Source organism: Juglans microcarpa x Juglans regia, chromosome 4D (assembly GCF_004785595.1).
Source record: "Juglans microcarpa x Juglans regia isolate MS1-56 chromosome 4D, Jm3101_v1.0, whole genome shotgun sequence".
Lineage (NCBI taxonomy): Eukaryota > Viridiplantae > Streptophyta > Magnoliopsida > Fagales > Juglandaceae > Juglans > Juglans microcarpa x Juglans regia.
Window position 1 is genome coordinate 425,344 of NC_054600.1, and position 18,473 is coordinate 443,816.

The 18,473-nt window shown below is 33.8% G+C and overlaps 1 protein-coding gene across 1 annotated transcript; it reads left to right on the top strand.

Moving 5' to 3' along the window:
- The first annotated feature begins 13,300 nt into the window (after window positions 1-13,300).
- Window positions 13,301-17,100, top strand: LOC121259090 (probable protein phosphatase 2C 47). Its single transcript, XM_041160583.1, is given in 7 exon segments — window positions 13,301-13,950; window positions 14,136-14,293; window positions 14,296-14,354; window positions 15,264-15,458; window positions 15,937-16,142; window positions 16,313-16,797; window positions 16,800-17,100. Coding segments are annotated over 6 exon segments (1,155 nt in total). The 5' UTR covers window positions 13,301-13,950; window positions 14,136-14,151; the 3' UTR covers window positions 16,868-17,100.
- Window positions 17,101-18,473: the final 1,373 nt, after the last annotated feature.

Genomic DNA, 18,473 nt, shown 5'->3' on the forward strand with positions numbered 1-18,473 from the left:
CAGCCATAGCACACCATGAAGACATCATCAAATCCGACAGAGTAGAGGACAACTACAAATTTGGTTCATGTTTATCTACATCAAGTCAAGTCAAGTCTTGTCTTTCGACTAACAGCTTTGAAAAATTGATCCCAATGGGCCACTAGAAGAAAAAGTTGTACATATCGATTGAACCTATCCTTTTGTATGTTTTTATTTTACTTTTATTTATTATTCATTGACTCTTTCAAAAAGGTTGGAATAATCGAAAAGTCAAACCAACCATTCAACGGACATTTTACACTCATCATTCAAACCAACCAAGATTTTATTTATGATTTGATTATATAAAATCAAATTATTTTATTTTATTTTATATAATTATTTTAAATTTTTTTATAAAATATAATAAATAATTTAATTTTTTAAAATTATAAAATAATATTTTATTTAATTTTTAATAAAATATTTTATTTTATTTTATTTAAACTGCGTAACTAAACGATAACTTAGAATATGAAACGGAGTGGAGACTCCAAAATCTGAAATTAGAATTGAAGGAGCAAATTGACTTGATATTTTAATTTTTGAAGACATTAAGGCTCACCTAACAAGAGCACTTAAGATTTGATATAGTAATATATGTAAAAGCATGTTTTCACAAACAAAGAAAATATTACTCTTACTTGGGTGTCGAAAAAAAAAAACAAAGTCATTCGTTGAAACTTTCAATGGGCCTTTAAAGAAACCCCACACGAAAAAAAGAGAATAAAAAAATGTAGATATTTCTCAAGTGTACAGGTTAATGCTTTGGCGTGTACACACAATCATGTACATGGGAAAGGGAAAGGAAAAGGGAAATTGGGTAGTATGGAGCTGGCAGTCATGTTGATGGCACACTCCACACTTGCAAAACCTGTCGTACCTTAAAATACATCTGTATGTTGAGTTAAGTTGAGTTAAGTTAAAATGATAAAATATTATTAAAATATTATTTATTATTATTATTATTTTAATATTTAAAAAAATTAAATTGTTTATTATATTTTATATTAGAATTTAAAAAAATTATAATAATAAGTTGAGATGGATTTACTTTCCAAACAAAACTTAAATTAATGTCTTAAAATGCTATCTTTGCAAATAACTCTTAATATGTTTGAATTCTAACATTATAATTATAATAAAAATAAATAAGGTCTAAACGCAACACTAGTTCCAGTGTAGATTACTTAGCCTCCATATGTAAATTAAATATTTGAACAACATGAAAGATGACTTCATTTTCAAACTACTTAATTGGCTCCCGAATATAAATTATATGTTTCGACATATATATAGATTCCGAAGGTAATTATTTTGTATTTGAACATTAATATTTAATAGAATAACAATGTATAAATAACGATTACGATAACATTTTACTTTTAAACGTTAAAATATACTAGTATTTGAAAGTAAATTATTTAACGTCCAAATGTAAAGTACGCATCCAAACAAACGCACGGGATAGACTTGGAGAAAGAAATAATCAGGGTTAAACGCTCGGGATAGACTTTGAGAAATATATCATCTCCTTGGGTTTGTGCTAAAGATGATATCTCTATTACTACTTGTTGGTACAAAAAGGGACAGCAAAATAAAAAATAGCCAAAGAAATATTTGCTTCAATGAGCGTTATAATGCCATTTTTTTAAAGATAATATTCACCATCATCAATAACGGTATGCACATGAATTACAAACGAATTTGTCTATAAGATACAATGAAATTTAGAACAAGTTTGTTTGTCTAACTATGTTATACACATATAAAATTAAATCACGAATACCCTCGAGTTTTGCTATTTTACTAAGAAATTAGAAATCTGATCTCTCTAGAACAAACAGATTCTAACAAATTGAACGAAAATTTATTACTCTTTATTTTTTTGAAAACTGTTCGGAATAGAGATGCATATTGTGTCTGTTGCAATAAGACAAAACACTTAGACTTGGTCCAATGGTCACCATGTTTCTCCTCCAACTTGTTGACACTAGTTTACAGTGTTCGCACAACATTGGGGATTTTTAATTTTTTCCATGCATTGCAGCGCTTCGCTTGTGCCTCTTGACACATTGCAACGCCTCGTGCATGGCTCCTAGTCCGCATTGCAGCGCTTTAGAGACAAAGCCTAATTCGCATAGAAGGCAGCACCACCCCTGACACTCATATAGGTAGACTTATTGAAAGTTTCCCGTAACTAAACACTTTAACAGAACTCTGTTCTAAGTCTATTAAGAGTTTATTGCTCAGTCTCTCCTTTTCATTACAGTACCAAACACTTCAAACCTTAAGATGGTAAATTAGTTTGAAAACTAATTTTAATATCAGTGTGCTTGCAAACCACGAACATATAATGTACTTTGCTCATTGAACTCAAGTCTTGATATGTTCAAGAGTTGAGTCGAGTTTCCATTATTGGTGATTTCATTGTATAAGCTTTAAACCCATCATCTTTGATGTCTTCCACATCAAATCCCTTACAAGTCCTTTAGTTAACGAATCTACCAAATTTTGGCAAGATCTCACAAAATCAATTGTAATTACTCCATCTGTGAGTAATTACCTCACATAGCTATGTCTTAATCAAAATGCCTAGACTTGCCATTATATATATGGCTATAGGCTTGTGACAGTGTAGCCTAATTGTTACAATGCAAAGATATTGGTGGCATTGGTTTTGGCCAAATTGAAATCTCTATCAATAAATTTCTTAGCACCACTCTGCCTCTTTACTACAAGAAGCCAATGTTATAAACTCTGCAACTAATGCCAATGTCATGCATGTCTGCTTCTTTGATCCCTAGGAAATTGCTCATCCACCCAGTGGTTGATTTGTGATCATCATGCTCAGTTATCCAACTTGCATTCATGTATCCTTTGTAACACCCGGGCCTAGCGCTAAGGTTTTTTTTTTTTATTATTATATATTTTGGATTAAGAATGTGAAAAATCCAGTTTAAATTTTTTTAAAATACTATTTTATGGGCCAAGAAAATTTAAGGAAAAGCCCATTTATTTTTTATTCACTACATTTTTTTTGGACCATAAAGCCCAAGCCCGTGTTACCTTAGTTTCAGACTCCACGAATCTACACAGTTTTACGTTGGTTTTATCCCTATATATGCACAAACACGTCTCCCTCTTTACTCTAGGGTTTTTCGTATCGCCCTTTGATATATATTTATGCACTTATCATCTCATGCACGTACGCCTCTATATTCTCCTCATTTTGTGTTTGTTTTGTTTCAAACATTTATTGATTCACATGACAACTTCACAGATCATCGGATAGCCCCACAGTTTTCTCGTCGTGCACGACTTCATCTAGTGCGTTTTACTCGTCCGTTTCTCCATGGCATGAACGTCCCTATCCCCACATATTCACGGCAACAGTTGTGCAATAGATATACATATATATACTCACGTTTAGCAGTTCCTCAATTTGATAAACTAGGGTTCCTCAACAAGTCGTGGTCTATCTCTCCTGCTTCACACTCCTTTCCACCAGAGAAACAGCCCAACCCGGTCCTCATCCACTCGGAAAACACCCCGCCAACCTACAGGAAGCCTCTGCCTTCCTACTTCGCGTAACGTGCACCCCGTTGCATGCCGCGTGAAGCCATCGCAGCCGCCTTCCCAACGAACCTGGTCTACACCTCCATAAGCCGCCGTGACCCACTCAATCATCAGCCCTTCAAACCTCCACCCTTCACCTCCATGCCCAGCCCACGCGAGATTGGCAGCCACCGGCATTGAGAACCGAAGACCTCTGTTTTTGCTCATCAAAACAGAGCACTTCGTTTTGGCCACCGTGAGTTCGTCTTTACCACCCAGCTGCCAACGTAGCCACTGTCCATCTCCCAGCTCTTTGCACAACTCCTTCCCGCACGTTCGACGCTGCCAGGATAGCCATCTTCATCTCCGCACCTTACGCAGCTCCTCCATTCACTGTGAGTTTCCGTTCCCTCGTTCTCCATCTCTCCCTCACTATTCGTTTCCCTCACCGTATTGCTCTCTCTCTCTCTCTCAATGCTCCGCCGAATTCACCACCTCTCATCGCACACTGCGCCATCGCACGTTACCTTCTCGGTGAGTCTCTGCCGTCATTGCACTTATATTATTAATGTGTATGTTCATAGCTAGTTTTCTTCTTAAGGTGTATATATATATATATATATATATATACACACACACACACACACACACACGTATATATATGTAAAGTTTAACCTAGGTTGGGTACTTACTAGTTTTAACCTAATGTTTTCGGGTGAGAGATTTTTTGTTTTTTTTGGGTTTATATTTAAATGGGTTTTGCTTTAAGTCTCATTAAATATTATATTGTATTTTGATAATATTGTTAATTAAAGGAAGTAAACCTATTTTTCTTAAGAGATGAGTTTTTCACGAATTATTTTATGGAAATTTAGTAGCCAATGTATTCTATTTATTTATAAAATGTTGTTGGTATTTTAGATATTTTGAATATTAAATTTTATTGAGTTCTATAATTATCTTAATACTTGCTCGATTAAATTCTTATTTGGTACGAATTCGATTAAGTGGATATTGATGGTTTTGGGAAATGATGGTATTTTGGAAATTATGAGAATTTTAGGTTTTGAGGAAAAATAAAATAGGTTATTTTAAAAGATTAAGATTAAATATTAACATATCTGATTAATTGGAAATTTACAAGAATTACATTATTATTTTATAGGTGACGATTAATTATTGTTCGACATTTTGAGAAAAATTTCAAAAAAACTAAGAAGTCCAGGTAAGCGGGATTCCTATGCTAGACTTTGCATTAAAATAAAATAAGCTGAGGTTGATTTTTGAAAAATATACATATTTGGTTATGAAAATAAATTTGAACTACCTCAGTTATTTGTTCTGCATTACTCATGGGATTCTGTTTAAAAAGAAAGTATTTTTTTGTCATGACTGGTGTAGACATGAGCTTATTTTTGACATTCTGTTTCTGAACTTTGAAAAAGAGAGCGAATATAAAATTTTGTGCATAAATTATGTTGTGATATGATTTTGTTCTGTTCTGAAGATTTTTTGTACTCTAATATGATCTGATGTGATTTTTGAAAAACCTCTGGCATAACATTCTGTTTTTGTTTCTGTTCCGTTCAGACCTTACCACAGGTGTAAAACTGTGGCCTCTGTTTGGGTTGGTACCAACTTTTATGTTTCTGTTGCACCCACTTTGGAAACAAAGTGGTTTTCTACGTGATCTTTCCTATATACACACTCGGGGCTCCGAGAATGAATAAGGAGAAGATTCACATTCTGTTTCTGCTCGGTTAGCTACCGGGGTTTGCACAACCCTACCACGGGGGTTAAATATGGTATTTGTTCTGATATGATAAGATAAGATGTGATGTTTCAGTTTATGTTATGCCAAAGGGATTTTGATTATGAATATTTTAAAATTTTTCGCTCTGATATTTTTTATAACACGTTCTGACTTTGCATTTTGGAAACAAATACTCTGATTCTGCATTATGAAAGAAAATATTTTGTTCTACATTCTGAACTCTGTAAATGCTCATGTTTACACACTAGTATATGTCCTCTATTTACTGAGTTGTTGATAACTCACCCCTTATCTTCATATATTTTTCAGATAATTTTGATACTTCAGCTGGAGAACAAGAGTAGGATGTTTTAGCATGGTGTGATGATCGTAGTGGAATAAGTGTCTAAGGGTACAAGTGCTTATTTGAGAGTCATTGTTAGTAAATTGATTTATTTTTCGGGTATTTTGATTTGATGAGTTAATGATATTTTTGAGTTTTTGGAGAATTTCTAATTTATATTATTAAGAATTTCTTTATTATCCCCATGGAGAAACTTAGATATTCGAATTGATTAAATAAATTAATATTTTATGGAATTTTCTGAATTTTATAGTTGTGTTATTTAAGTTGATATTAGATATTAAGAGCTAACTCTCCAAACCTTCGGGAGCGAGACGTTACATTATTCTACTATCGAAGGAAATCGACTATACTCAATACCATAATTTATGGTATCTCGTAAATATTTTAAAATTCCTTGTACAGTTATCCAATGAATATGACTAGGTTTACTTGTGTACCTACTAAGTTTGTCCACTGCAAATGCAATGTCAGATATAGTACATGTCATATCATACATTAGACAACTAATAACTCTAGCATATTCAAGTTGATCCATTACTCTCCCAATATTGGGATACAATTTTAAATTTGAATCAAAAAGTGCGGCCAAGGGTTTGCAATCAAAGTGATAAATTTTTTTTAATATTTTCTCAATATAATGTGATTGGGTTAGAATTATTCTATTATTATTTTTTATAATTCTAATACCCAAAATCACGTTTGCAATACCCAAATCCTTCATATCGAAATTAGATGACAAAAATTTCTTAGTATTTTCAATGCTCATATTATCAGTGCCGAAAATCAACATGTCATCTACATATAAGCATATTATAACACCCTTATTTCCATTAAACTTGTTGCAGACACATTTATCATATTCATGAATCCTAAAACCATTGTTTACTACAGTTTTATCAAACTTTTCATGTCATTGTTTTGGTGCTTGTTTAAGTCTATAAAGTGATTTAACCAATTTACAAACTTTATGTTCTTGGTCAGGTATGACAAACCCCTCGAATTGTTCCATATAAATTTCTTCTTCTAATTCATCATTCAATGAGGCAATCTTAATATCCATTTGATGGGTTTCAAACTTGTAGATGGCTGCTAAGGCAATCAAAGTTCTGATAGTAGCAATCCTAGCAACTGGTGCAAAGGTATCAAAATAATCTAACCCATCCTTCTGGGTAAAACCCTTTGCTACTAGTCTTGCCTTAGACTTTTCAATTATTTCATCTACTTTCAGTTTCTTTTTAAAAATCCATTTGCAATTAATAGGTGTCAAACCAAGGGTAAATCTACTAATTTTCAAGTATTATAACCCATGATTGAATCCATTTCATCATTAATATCTTCTTTCCAAAACGCTACATCTTGAGACTTCATAGCCTCTTCATACGTCAAATGATCATTTTCAACATTATGTGTAATCATGATTTGGTTACAAGATGAATCTCTTGTACCCTCTGCCAAGTATTCAACAAAATTTGATCCAAATGACTTTTCAATTCTGATTCGTTTACTCCTTCTTGGTTCAAATGGTTCACCAGATTCACTATTATTTTTAAGTGATTTGTTTAATTCCACTATTTTATCATTATAAAAGTGAAATTGCATTGAATATATTTTTGAAAAATTCAGCGTCCCTAGATTCAATCATTATATTGACATCAACAAAACTGTTAGGTTCACAACTAGGAACCTATATCCAACACTATGATATGCATTAATCATCTCTACTAAAATTCTATTTTTCCTTTTCATCACTCCATTTTGTTGTGGAGTGTAAGCCATAATAGCCTCATGAATAATACCTACAGTTTCACAATAAGCAGAAACATGATATTCATTTCCTCTATCGGATCTAAGACACTTTATTTTGATATCACATTGATTTTTTACTTCATTTTTATATGCTTTAAGATTTTTCAAAACTTGGTCTTTTGAATGCATCAAATAAACATAGCAATATCTAAAGAAATCATCAATGAAAGTCACAAAATATTTTTTACCTCCTCTAGTAGGCGTGCTATGCATGTCACATACATCACTATCTATTAATTGTAATAATGATGAAGTTATATCTACTTTAGAAAATGGTTTTTTTGTAATTTTTATTTCTATGCATATTCTACATTTATCTATCATATCTTTTTCCATATTTAGGACTTAAATTTAAATTAACCATGTCATATAGTCTCCTAGAATGAATATGACTTAAACGAAAAATGCCATAAAGAATATGAATCAAGCATATAAGCAGAAACATTCACTTTATTATTAATATTGAGTTTGAACATGTCTTCACTCAGATATTCCTTCCCCACAAAATCACCCCATTTGGTTAGCACAAATTTATCAGACTCAAAGACTAATTTAAAACCATACTTATTTAGAAAACTACCAGATACAATATTTTTCCTAAATTCTGATACATGATCCACATCCTTGAGAGTAAGCACTTTTCCAGAAGTAAACTCAAAATTTATTGCGCCTTTATCTTTAACTATAGCAATGGATGAATTTTCCATGTAGACAATACATCCACTTCCACTTCCATTGCCTCGTACCTTTTGAACAAACTCTTGTCTTTGCAAACATGTCTTATTGATCCTAAGTCAATCTACTAAAAGTTGTCTCCTTCGAGAATATTAATTTCAAAAATCATGGCCACAAAATTTTTTTGGAGTCAAAGTTTTGTTGTTTCATTTTAAGAAAACGACAATCCCTTTTGTAATGGCTCCACTTGCCACAATGGAAGAAACTTACCCTCAGTTTCTTCTAAATCTTGCCTTGGAACTGACTTTGTTTTTTTCCAAAATTATTCTCTCTTTTGATTTTCATATCCGGATTGATTAAGTTGTCCAGGTTTTTGGGTCTTTCCTTCCTCTACTATATGCATATTGGAGGTCAAAAAGTCACGCTCTTCATTATTGTCTCTAAGTCTTATTTCTTTTTCTATATGAAGATGTTGGCCTTGATCTTCTAGAGATAGTTCCTTATTCCTATGTTTCAGACTTCTTTTATAGTCTTTTCATGATGGAGAAAGTTTATCAATAATGGATGAAACCGATATATAATCATCCATTTTCACATTGTGTTGAGTGAATTGATCAAGAATATACATAATTTCATTGAATTGTTCAAAAATAGGCCCAGAATCTATCATTTTATAACTAAAAAATTTGGTAGCTAGAAATTTCTTACTTGTAGCATATTCTAAAAGATACTTAGCTTCAAGTACATCCCACAGATCCTTGATGGTTGCTTTGTTCTGGTAAGCGTCAAATAATGTGTCAAACATTGCATTGCAAATGCGACCGTTGCAAATGTAGTCATCTTGTTCCCATTTGATTCTTGCCCGACTTTGAGTGATTGTCTCATCCTCATTTGCAGACGGCCTAGAAGTGGTTAGAACATACAACACTTTAAGACTGGTCGAGAGAAACTGCATCTTCTTTTGCCAGTGTCGAAAATTGGCTCCATCAAAACATTCAAGTTTAACAAAATCCATAGTAAACTCTCTCAATCTATGTGCCATTTATAATAAAATATTATCTTAAGATTGTTGATATATAAAAAGGCTTCCAAACAAAAAATAGTGAGAGAGAAATTTGCTTCAAGGCGCGTTATTATATTGCTTTTCTTAAGGCAATATTCGCCCCCACCAATAACGGAATGCACACGGGTTACAAGTGAATTTGCCTCCAAAATACAATTAAGCTCAAAATAAGTTTTTTTTTATCTAACTTCATTATATACACACGAAATTAGACCTCGAATACCCTCAGATTTTGCTATTGTACCAAGAAATTAGAAATCTGTTCTCTTGAGAATGAACAGATTCTAACAAGTTTTGAAGAAATGAAATATTTGGGAGGGAGAGAGAGAGAGTTTCTAAATTGGCTTCAGAACTCTCCAATTGGCAAGCTAAGGGGTCTATTTATAGATGGCCAAAAGGTACGAACGAAAAGTTATTACTTTTCATTTTTTTGAAAATTGTTTAGAATAGGTATATATATTGTATCTGTTGCCATAAGACACAACACTTGGACTTGGTCCAATGGTCACCTCGTTTCTCATCCAACCGGTTGGCACGAGTTTGATCACAGCGTGTGCGCATTGGGCTTCGCGCACAACTCCTAATCCACATTGCAGCGCCTTGCGCTTTGGTTCTTCTCCATGGTCCACATGAAGTCATCTCCATAAATCAATAAAAATCCCTTCCTGTAGGGGTGATTCGAACCCCATGGTAGACCGAGGGCATCAATACCAGTAAGCCACTGAATGACTTATGATTTATATATGGACCCAAACTATTATAGCCCTTATAAACTTTTCATATATTTTCTCTTTCCCAAATAATTCAAAACTTCCAAAATCAATGCCAAAATATTATTGCTAATAAATATAATATCAATTAATTACTTTCAAAATATTTCCAACACTATTATCTTATATGCGGAACAATATTTAACTTTTTCTATTGATCGGTGCGATACTAATATTATTTTTGCATTGTTTTTACCTATACCAAGTTTAATTATATGCTTAGAAGAGTCTTGTGGGACAACCTTTCCAATCTGAATACCCTGGCTTCTCCTTGGGTTATGATAGGGGAAGTCAATATCATCAAGTTAGATGATGAAAAACTTAGACATGTCCCGACCTCTCAGACTACCAAATCTGACTTTATTTTATTTTATTCGATTATAACTTCCTTTATGACATGCCTATCTTGGATTTTAAATACACTTGATCTTATAGATGTGATGGTGCTTACACTTGGAAAAGACTTGACTGGACCCTTGTCAATCACCCATAGTCCAATTATTTCCTCATGTTACTCTAACTCATCTTGAGAGAAACCACTCTGACCATTCTCCCAGTCTTATTGAGAATAAGAATGCTTTCAAATTCGACCCTTCCTAAGAGGGGAAAAGCTTCAATTACTTCTCTCACTCTTCCCAATTGCTCTTATTCCTCAGAACATTTTATCATTCATAATGCGGTTGTGGACTATTTTCAACTCAACTAACAATTAAACCTGTTCAGGAAGCCACTCCCTTGCTCGACGTTATCCCCACTCTTCTCTCAAAAGCCACTCCCTCATGTTATTCTCACCCATCTTGAGAGAAATCACTCCGACCATTCTCCCATTCTTCTTGAGAATAAGAACGCTTTCATATTCAGCCTTTCCTCTTTTAACTCCCAAAGGATGTGCGCAAAATACCCATTTATTTTTTTACTTTGTTTCTGCTACTTGGAGTTAACCGTGTCATATTTCTAGCCTTAATTAACTCAATTTTAAATTAAAACGCCTGAAAATTACTTTAAAGGATTATAATTTTTTTTTATTTTTGGCAACATTTTTCAAAAACTTCTTATTGATCTAAGAGGCGAAATTCAAGTTGTTGAAGTTTCACAACATTCTCATCTCAAGTCAGATCAGATTATTTTGCACAATCCCGAAAAAGACTATGATAACATGTTGCGTTAAGAATAAATTTTTTTTATAAACAATAGTCATGAACTCATTGGTTAGCAAAAAGGGACAAAAACATGAAATTTTTTCTTCAAATGGTTTCTCGTAAGAGGAGAAAAACTTCAATTACTTCTCTCATTCTTCCCAATAGCTCTTCTTCTTAAAAACATTTTACCATTCTTAATGTAGTTGTAGACTATTTTCAACTCAACTAATAGTTGAACCTGTTCAGGAAGCCACCCCCTTTCTTGACCTTATCCCCACTCTTCTCTCAGAAGATGACAATAGTTCCATGCTTATCCTCCCACGTTGGAGGAAGTTAAGCAAGTGGTTTCTAGTATTCTTATTGAATCATCCCTAGGTCCACATGATTTTTCTTCTTCTTTCTATTTAACTTGTTGGGATATTATTTATCCTGATCTTTACGAGGCTATCATTGAATTTTTTTATGGTGGAGCATTACCTTCCTTTTTCAAGCATTCTTTTCATCACTCTAATTCCTAAAATGGATACCCCTTCATCCTTTTCTTATTTCAGCCTATAAGTTTATGTCAAGTCTTCTATAATATTATTTCTAAAATTCTTGCCACTCGCCTTGTCTCTTTACTTCCCAACCTCATTTTAGCCCACCAAGGAGCTTTTGTTGCAAGGAGGCTCTTTTTTATTAAGAGTGAAATCCATTTGATCCGGCCTGATCAATTCATAAGAGAATTTTTAGATCAGACTGAAAATTTTGGTCCACCCTATTTCCAGACGGAGACCAGACCGATTAACCCTATAGACCAAACCAGACCATTAGCTATCGGTTCAGTAGGTCCATTCGGTCTAGGCTAGTGTCAAATGGGACAAACATATAAAAAGCCTAAAATCACTTCTAATGTATATTTTCAGTCCAACTATACAAAAAACCCCACAAATTTTACATTTTTTTAATACCAATTATTTAATTTTATTTGCGCATTTTGTACTTGAAAATAGCCTAAAAAATTTTGGAGAAATTATCAAAATTCTCCATATCCATATGTGAGATTTAGCAATCATTATAATAAAGTTAAAAACAAAAAATAGAGAAAATGAAGTTGAAAAATGCAATATCATCCAAAATTTAAATACATGTGGTCAATGATGATAGTTTATATGAAAATTACATAATTAATTTATATAACTATTATATAAAATAATATATATAATATTTTAAAAAACTATATATATACTTCGGTCGGTCCTTTTAGTATTCATTATATTTATAGAAAAATGAATGCTTTGACAGAAAACCTTGCTTTTTTTGGTTTTATGGGTAACACGGGTAATTTCTCTTGCCTTTTTGAATTACCTAAACACATGGTGGTTGATCTCTTGCATATGGATGGTGTAGGTATCCATTCTTTTTTGGCATTAAACTTTTAGTATGATTGTATTAGTTTTTGTTAGGTTTATATATTTTCATAGGAGCTTGGTTTTAGGATTTTTTGTAAACTCATTGGTTTTTTTTTTTTTTTTTTATATAAGTTATTCGTTGTTATAAATGAGGGTTATCAATAAAATCAATGATAATTTTCTTTTAAAAAAATAATAATTTTATTTACAAAATGACAAGGTACAAATAACGACCACTTAAACATTTGCATGTTATGTAACAACGGTTTATATACATTGGAATATTTGTTCATGGATATTCGATCGTAATGTTTATATGTTGGAAGTAAACGGACATCTTAATCTTTTGTGACGGTTTTTTGAAAGAAAAATTTATTTATCATTTATTTTTTTATCATTCTCTCGTTATATCATAATGTGATATTAGATAATAAGTTTATAAGTCAAATATAAAAAATAATTTTTAATTATTTAATATTATATTATAAAATGATGTGAGGGTGATGATAATTGAAATGTTAACCCTTTTCAAAATTATCTCCAAAAATTATCTTTAGTGATTTTTTTGGGATACCGTCAGAAAGAATAAAAATGTTCCAAAAAACAATTTTTGTGGCGGTGAAGAAAGCAAGCAAGGCTACGTAGTAAAGGGAGGCCCGGGCCCCGATGTTTTATATAAGCTGAAGACTACGTCTCTTGCTCTGCTTTAAGTACGTAATGGAAGCCATTTGTCACGAGTCACTTGGAGATCCAGCTTCTCCCTCGGTTTCTCGATGGCAATTGTCAATTGTTGGAGGCAATATCGCATGTAAAGGCCTGAGTACAAAACAAGATTGCGCTCTTTATGATGGAAGGATCTCTTACACTTTGGGAAAATTATTGTAAAATAGAGGGACAGGCTCCTACCGAAAATAAACTAATAAAGACATTAGCATGCAGATATTGCAACAAGTAGTGCACATTTTACCGAGAGCAATTAGCCACCTGTCATTAGCCTAATCTCCCTTTCAACCGCTACAATGGCGACCGCGAAAGCAGGATTTTCCTCTCACCTCTTCATATATATATAAATGGAACCACTTAATCTCTAACGGTCCTCCATTTCCCATTACTGTGCTTTGGCTTCTAAAGATCACCCTCGTGCATTTGCTTTGTTTTTAGCTTTTGGAATTCTTGGTCACTGCGATATATTTCATCTGGATTCTGTAAGTTTTTATCCATATTCTTTTGGGACATCAAAGACTTGGGCATGGAGATGCGTTTGGATCCTTGGAAAGTCCGAGAAATATTGGTGGGCTACAGTTTTCTTGGCAGCAAGAAAGCCGTTTCTTGTGATTTGTATACATACCTCGCAGGATTTTAGTCTTGGAACAAGTGCTTGAGCAGGTGGAGGAGAGTACAGCTGGTTCGTACTGTATGGGCCTTCGGGTTTTTGTCTAAAATGGGACTTTTATTTTAAAATTGTGAGCAATGGGTGTAATCTGACAGAAATGATTTTCAGAAAACTCTTGGGAATCCAGGGAATGAAAATTTCTGGAGCTCTTTCTTTGTTTTGCGTTTTTGGTTGTAATTAATGGATTGAGTTCTTTATGAGTAGGGGAGAGATCAATGGCTACAGGAACTGAGTTATCGCCTCAGATGGCCGTAATGGATGGTGGGTGCTTGAAGGAAACTGGTGTGACTACCATGGAGGGTCAGAATTATAATAATGATGATACAATGGAAAGCATGGCCCAAACTAATACGAGGAAACCCCGAGAAACCTCTCTGTTATGCGGCATTGCACTAGCTCTGCTTTGTTGGCTGAATCGGTGAGCAAAACCTCTTGTCCTCCAAACTATTTTGTATATTAAATATTTATACAATTTGATAGTCCTTAAAGTCTGCTCATTGATACAAATTGTATGTGGATTTGCAAGACTTCTAATTCTGCAATGTGTTTTTATCGGGAAAGGAAATGTGAATCGTGCTTATGGATATATAGGGGATTGATTCTTTGTTGAAATCACCAGAGTAATATACTAATATGTTATGTTTTAGAAGGATCTGTCTTTTGGCAAGTCAAGGATTTTTATGCGCACGTCCATTGACCTGCTTTTCTAATCAATTTTCAAATTAGGAAAGAGCTAAAGCTCTATATGGCATCCGATAGAAGTAGCTGATAGTGGAAACACCTATTAATGTTTTTGCTTTCAAAATGATTTCAACTTCAAAATGATTGGGTATAGGTTCCTTCGTATTCTCGGTATGCCAGTTTTAAGAGTCAGGCTGATGTCTTAACGATTGACCATTTAATGTAACTTTCATAAAGTCACAGAGTAATCTTCCCTTCTAAGAACCAGCAAAAGATACTTCCTAGGTTTTGTTTTCTTGCATTTGTGAAGTAAAACATTATATTTTGGATAACTAACCTTGCTAGAGCAAAGACTCAACACTCCAATGCAAGGTGCATGCTAGATTCAATTATCAGAAATCCTTCTAGAATCAACAAGATTCACTTCTCTGTGAAGTTTATACCATAATGTCTTTTGTTTCACATCGGGTCAAAACCTGTATACATTTTATATCATCCTTTTAATATGCTCTTTGTATCTGTACTTGCATGTGGATTGGGTTAGGTGGAATATAGGTGCGAGGCTTTGAAGAGTTGAGTTGTTGTCTTCCTATGACACATTCAAAATAGATTTCACTAATTATTTATTTATATTCCTTTAATGTAGGAATTAGATATTGGGATTTTAGGCTTGAAGTCACCTTCAGATGAGAAAGCTGGATTTTTACCTATATGTCGCTCGGGAAGCTGTTCTGAGAAGGGGCCAAAACAGTACATGGAGGATGAGTACATCTGTGTAGATAACCTTCATGAACATCTTGGCATTGCAGCAAATTTCTCTTGTTGTGGTGCATTTTATGGGGTGTGTAACTTGTTTGAATAGTATGTGTCTATTACTTGGCTGAAACACATTAACACGTTCATGAGTGGAATAATATCTCATAGTAATGCATCCAAAAAGTTCTTAATTGTTTTGGAACATTGTAATTTAAATGCATGCATCCGGTTTGCGGATGAAGGCATTCATTTGCCAAGCTCCATGACATTAGCCATCTTATCATGATAGTTTATCATTCTTTTACTGATAATACAGCAATATGAAGATACAAGAGGGGGAAATCCCTCCCTCCCTTCCTAAGAGGGGTTGAACCCAAGAAATACTAGACTCAGTGGTGACTCTTTTTTTAACTACTTTTAGCACATATTTGTTATCTTTCCCAGATGTTGCTCATGTCTAACCTGTTGGGGCCTACACACCAAGGAGCATCTATATAAAATTCCTCAATCACTCTACATTGTAAGTCAATGACTAATTAAAGTCATGGGTGCGGTATATACAGGTGTTTGATGGACATGGCGGTATAGATGCTGCGTCATTCATCAGAAAGAGCATACTTAACTATATTGTTGAAGATTCTCATTTCCCATCTGGAATGAAAAAGGCAGTTAAGAGTGCTTTTGTGAAGGCGGATCATGCATTTGCAGATGCTGCAACTCTTGATAGCTCCTCTGGCACCACGGCTTTGACTGCCCTAATCATGGGAAGGTTAGGATTTGTACTTCGAAACTACCTATCACTGTTGCAAATAAAATCGGTCTTGACGGGTTCAGGTATTGGTTTTTTCATTGAAGTTGGCGCAACATGATAAGGTTTAGTGTTCTACTTTAGTGGTGTTTACATTGTTGCAAATATTTATTTAACACTAAATACCACAGGACCATGTTAATTGCTAATGCTGGGGATTCTCGAGCCGTGTTGGGCAAGCGAGGAAGAGCAATTGAGCTATCCAAAGACCACAAACCCAACTGCACCTCTGAAAGACTTAGAATTGAGAAATTGGGTGGTGTCATTTATGATGGCTACCTTAATGGTCAACTATCAGTGGCACGTGCCCTTGGAGACTGGCATATCAAGGGCTCTAAATGTTCAAACGGCCCGTTAAGCTCTGAGCCAGAATTAGAGGACATTGTCTTGACAGAAGAAGACGAGTTTCTGGTATTGGGTTGCGATGGCTTGTGGGATGTGATGAGCAGCCAGTGTGCAGTTACGATGGTGAGGAAGGAACTAATGGTGCATAATGATCCTGAGAAGTGTTCAAGAGCACTTGTCAAGGAGGCACTCCAACGTAACACCTGTGATAACCTGACAGTTATTGTGGTGTGTTTCTCCTCAGATCCACCTCCTAAGATTGAAATTCCTAAATCCATAAGAGGAGGAGTATATCAGCTGAAGGGCTTGATCTTCTCAAGGGCGTCTTGAATGGTTTATGAACAAGATTTTCAGAAGACTTTTTTCAAGACAAGAATTGATGTATACTTCTTCTATGGGGCATTTTTCTCACCATGTGTTGGCCCCTGACCCCAAACTGTGGTCCGACATTTGCTGGTTTCTTCGAAAAATCGTATTGTGCATTTGAGATACTTGTTGTCAGTCAAGATTTGAAGTTTCCTTTTTTCCATTTTTTGATTGGATGGAGCAAAATCAAATGAAGGAGAGTTGTTCATCTATGTATGTTTTTTTTTTTTTCCTTGGGCCCTCATCCTGTTAGTTGTCCTCCTGTCCTGACAAACCATTATACATGAAACAAAAAATCAAGGTGGGCTTACGAAGCGTTGGGCCAAGACACTTCAACAGACTCTCCTACTCACGCGCTCACCCTCCGATGCTTTGGGGATTAAGGTTGTCGAGGAGTTGGGTTGACAACATTAAATTAAATTAAAATTCTATTCTTTTCATGGGGCTTCCGTCACTTTTATCTTGCTTTTTAAAACAGACAATAATCTATACAAGCTTTTGAGTTTATAAGTTTTGTAAATTCTTTTGTGAGAACCACATTAAAATTTTTAAATTTTTTTATAATGATTTTCATTTTTTAAAATAACTACATGAGACTTGTACATCATAAATCTATTTAGCATTAATCTTTTAAAAAAACTAGTTTAAAGTTGAAGTTATAAAATTGTACGGTGTTGTATATGTCTTAAATTTATTATAATTTGAGTTTTGGTCCTGATGAGTATTAGTGTAACGCTCCGTTCCTGGAGATTCGAAAAGTTAGCTCTTATAATTTAAAACCATCTCTCATAACATATTTATATATTCTAAATTCTCCATAAAATATAAATTCATTTATTCAAACCAAACATATATGTTCCTCCACAAGACACCAAAAAAATACCTCAATGAAATAAATTAAAATTTTCACAAAGACTCAAAAATATCCATAACTCAAAATACCAAAATAACATAAAATAATAAACCTACTAAATAAGACTCTCTAATAAATACTTGTACCATTTGGTAATTATTCTTCTACGATCCTTGACTTCTAGTCGAGGCATTAAAATTATCTGAAAAATATTGTAGAGATAAAGGATGAGTTATCAATAACTCAGTAAACAGAAAATATATATTAGTATGTAAACATGAGAATTTATAAAATTCAGAAAGTAGAACAAAATATTTACTTTCAAAATGCAGAATAAGAATATTTGCTTTTAAAATGCATAATCAAAACATGTTATAAAAAATATTAGAGCGAAACTTTCATAAACATTCTTATTAAAAAATAAAATCCCTTGGCATATCATAATATGAGACATCATTTTCATATCATATCAGATCATCATACCGGGACAGAGACCATATTTAACCCCCGTAGTAGGATTATAAACTATCATTATATCTATACCGGGGCCGTATACCACTATTATCACTCTCGGTAGGGCTGTATACCACTATAATCACTTGTGGCAGGGCCGTATACCACTATTATCACTCGTGGCGAGACCTTAACTGAACAAAACTGAAAACAGAATCAGAAAGTCATGCCAAAGGTTTTTCAGATGCCACATCATATCAAAACAAAGTACTAAA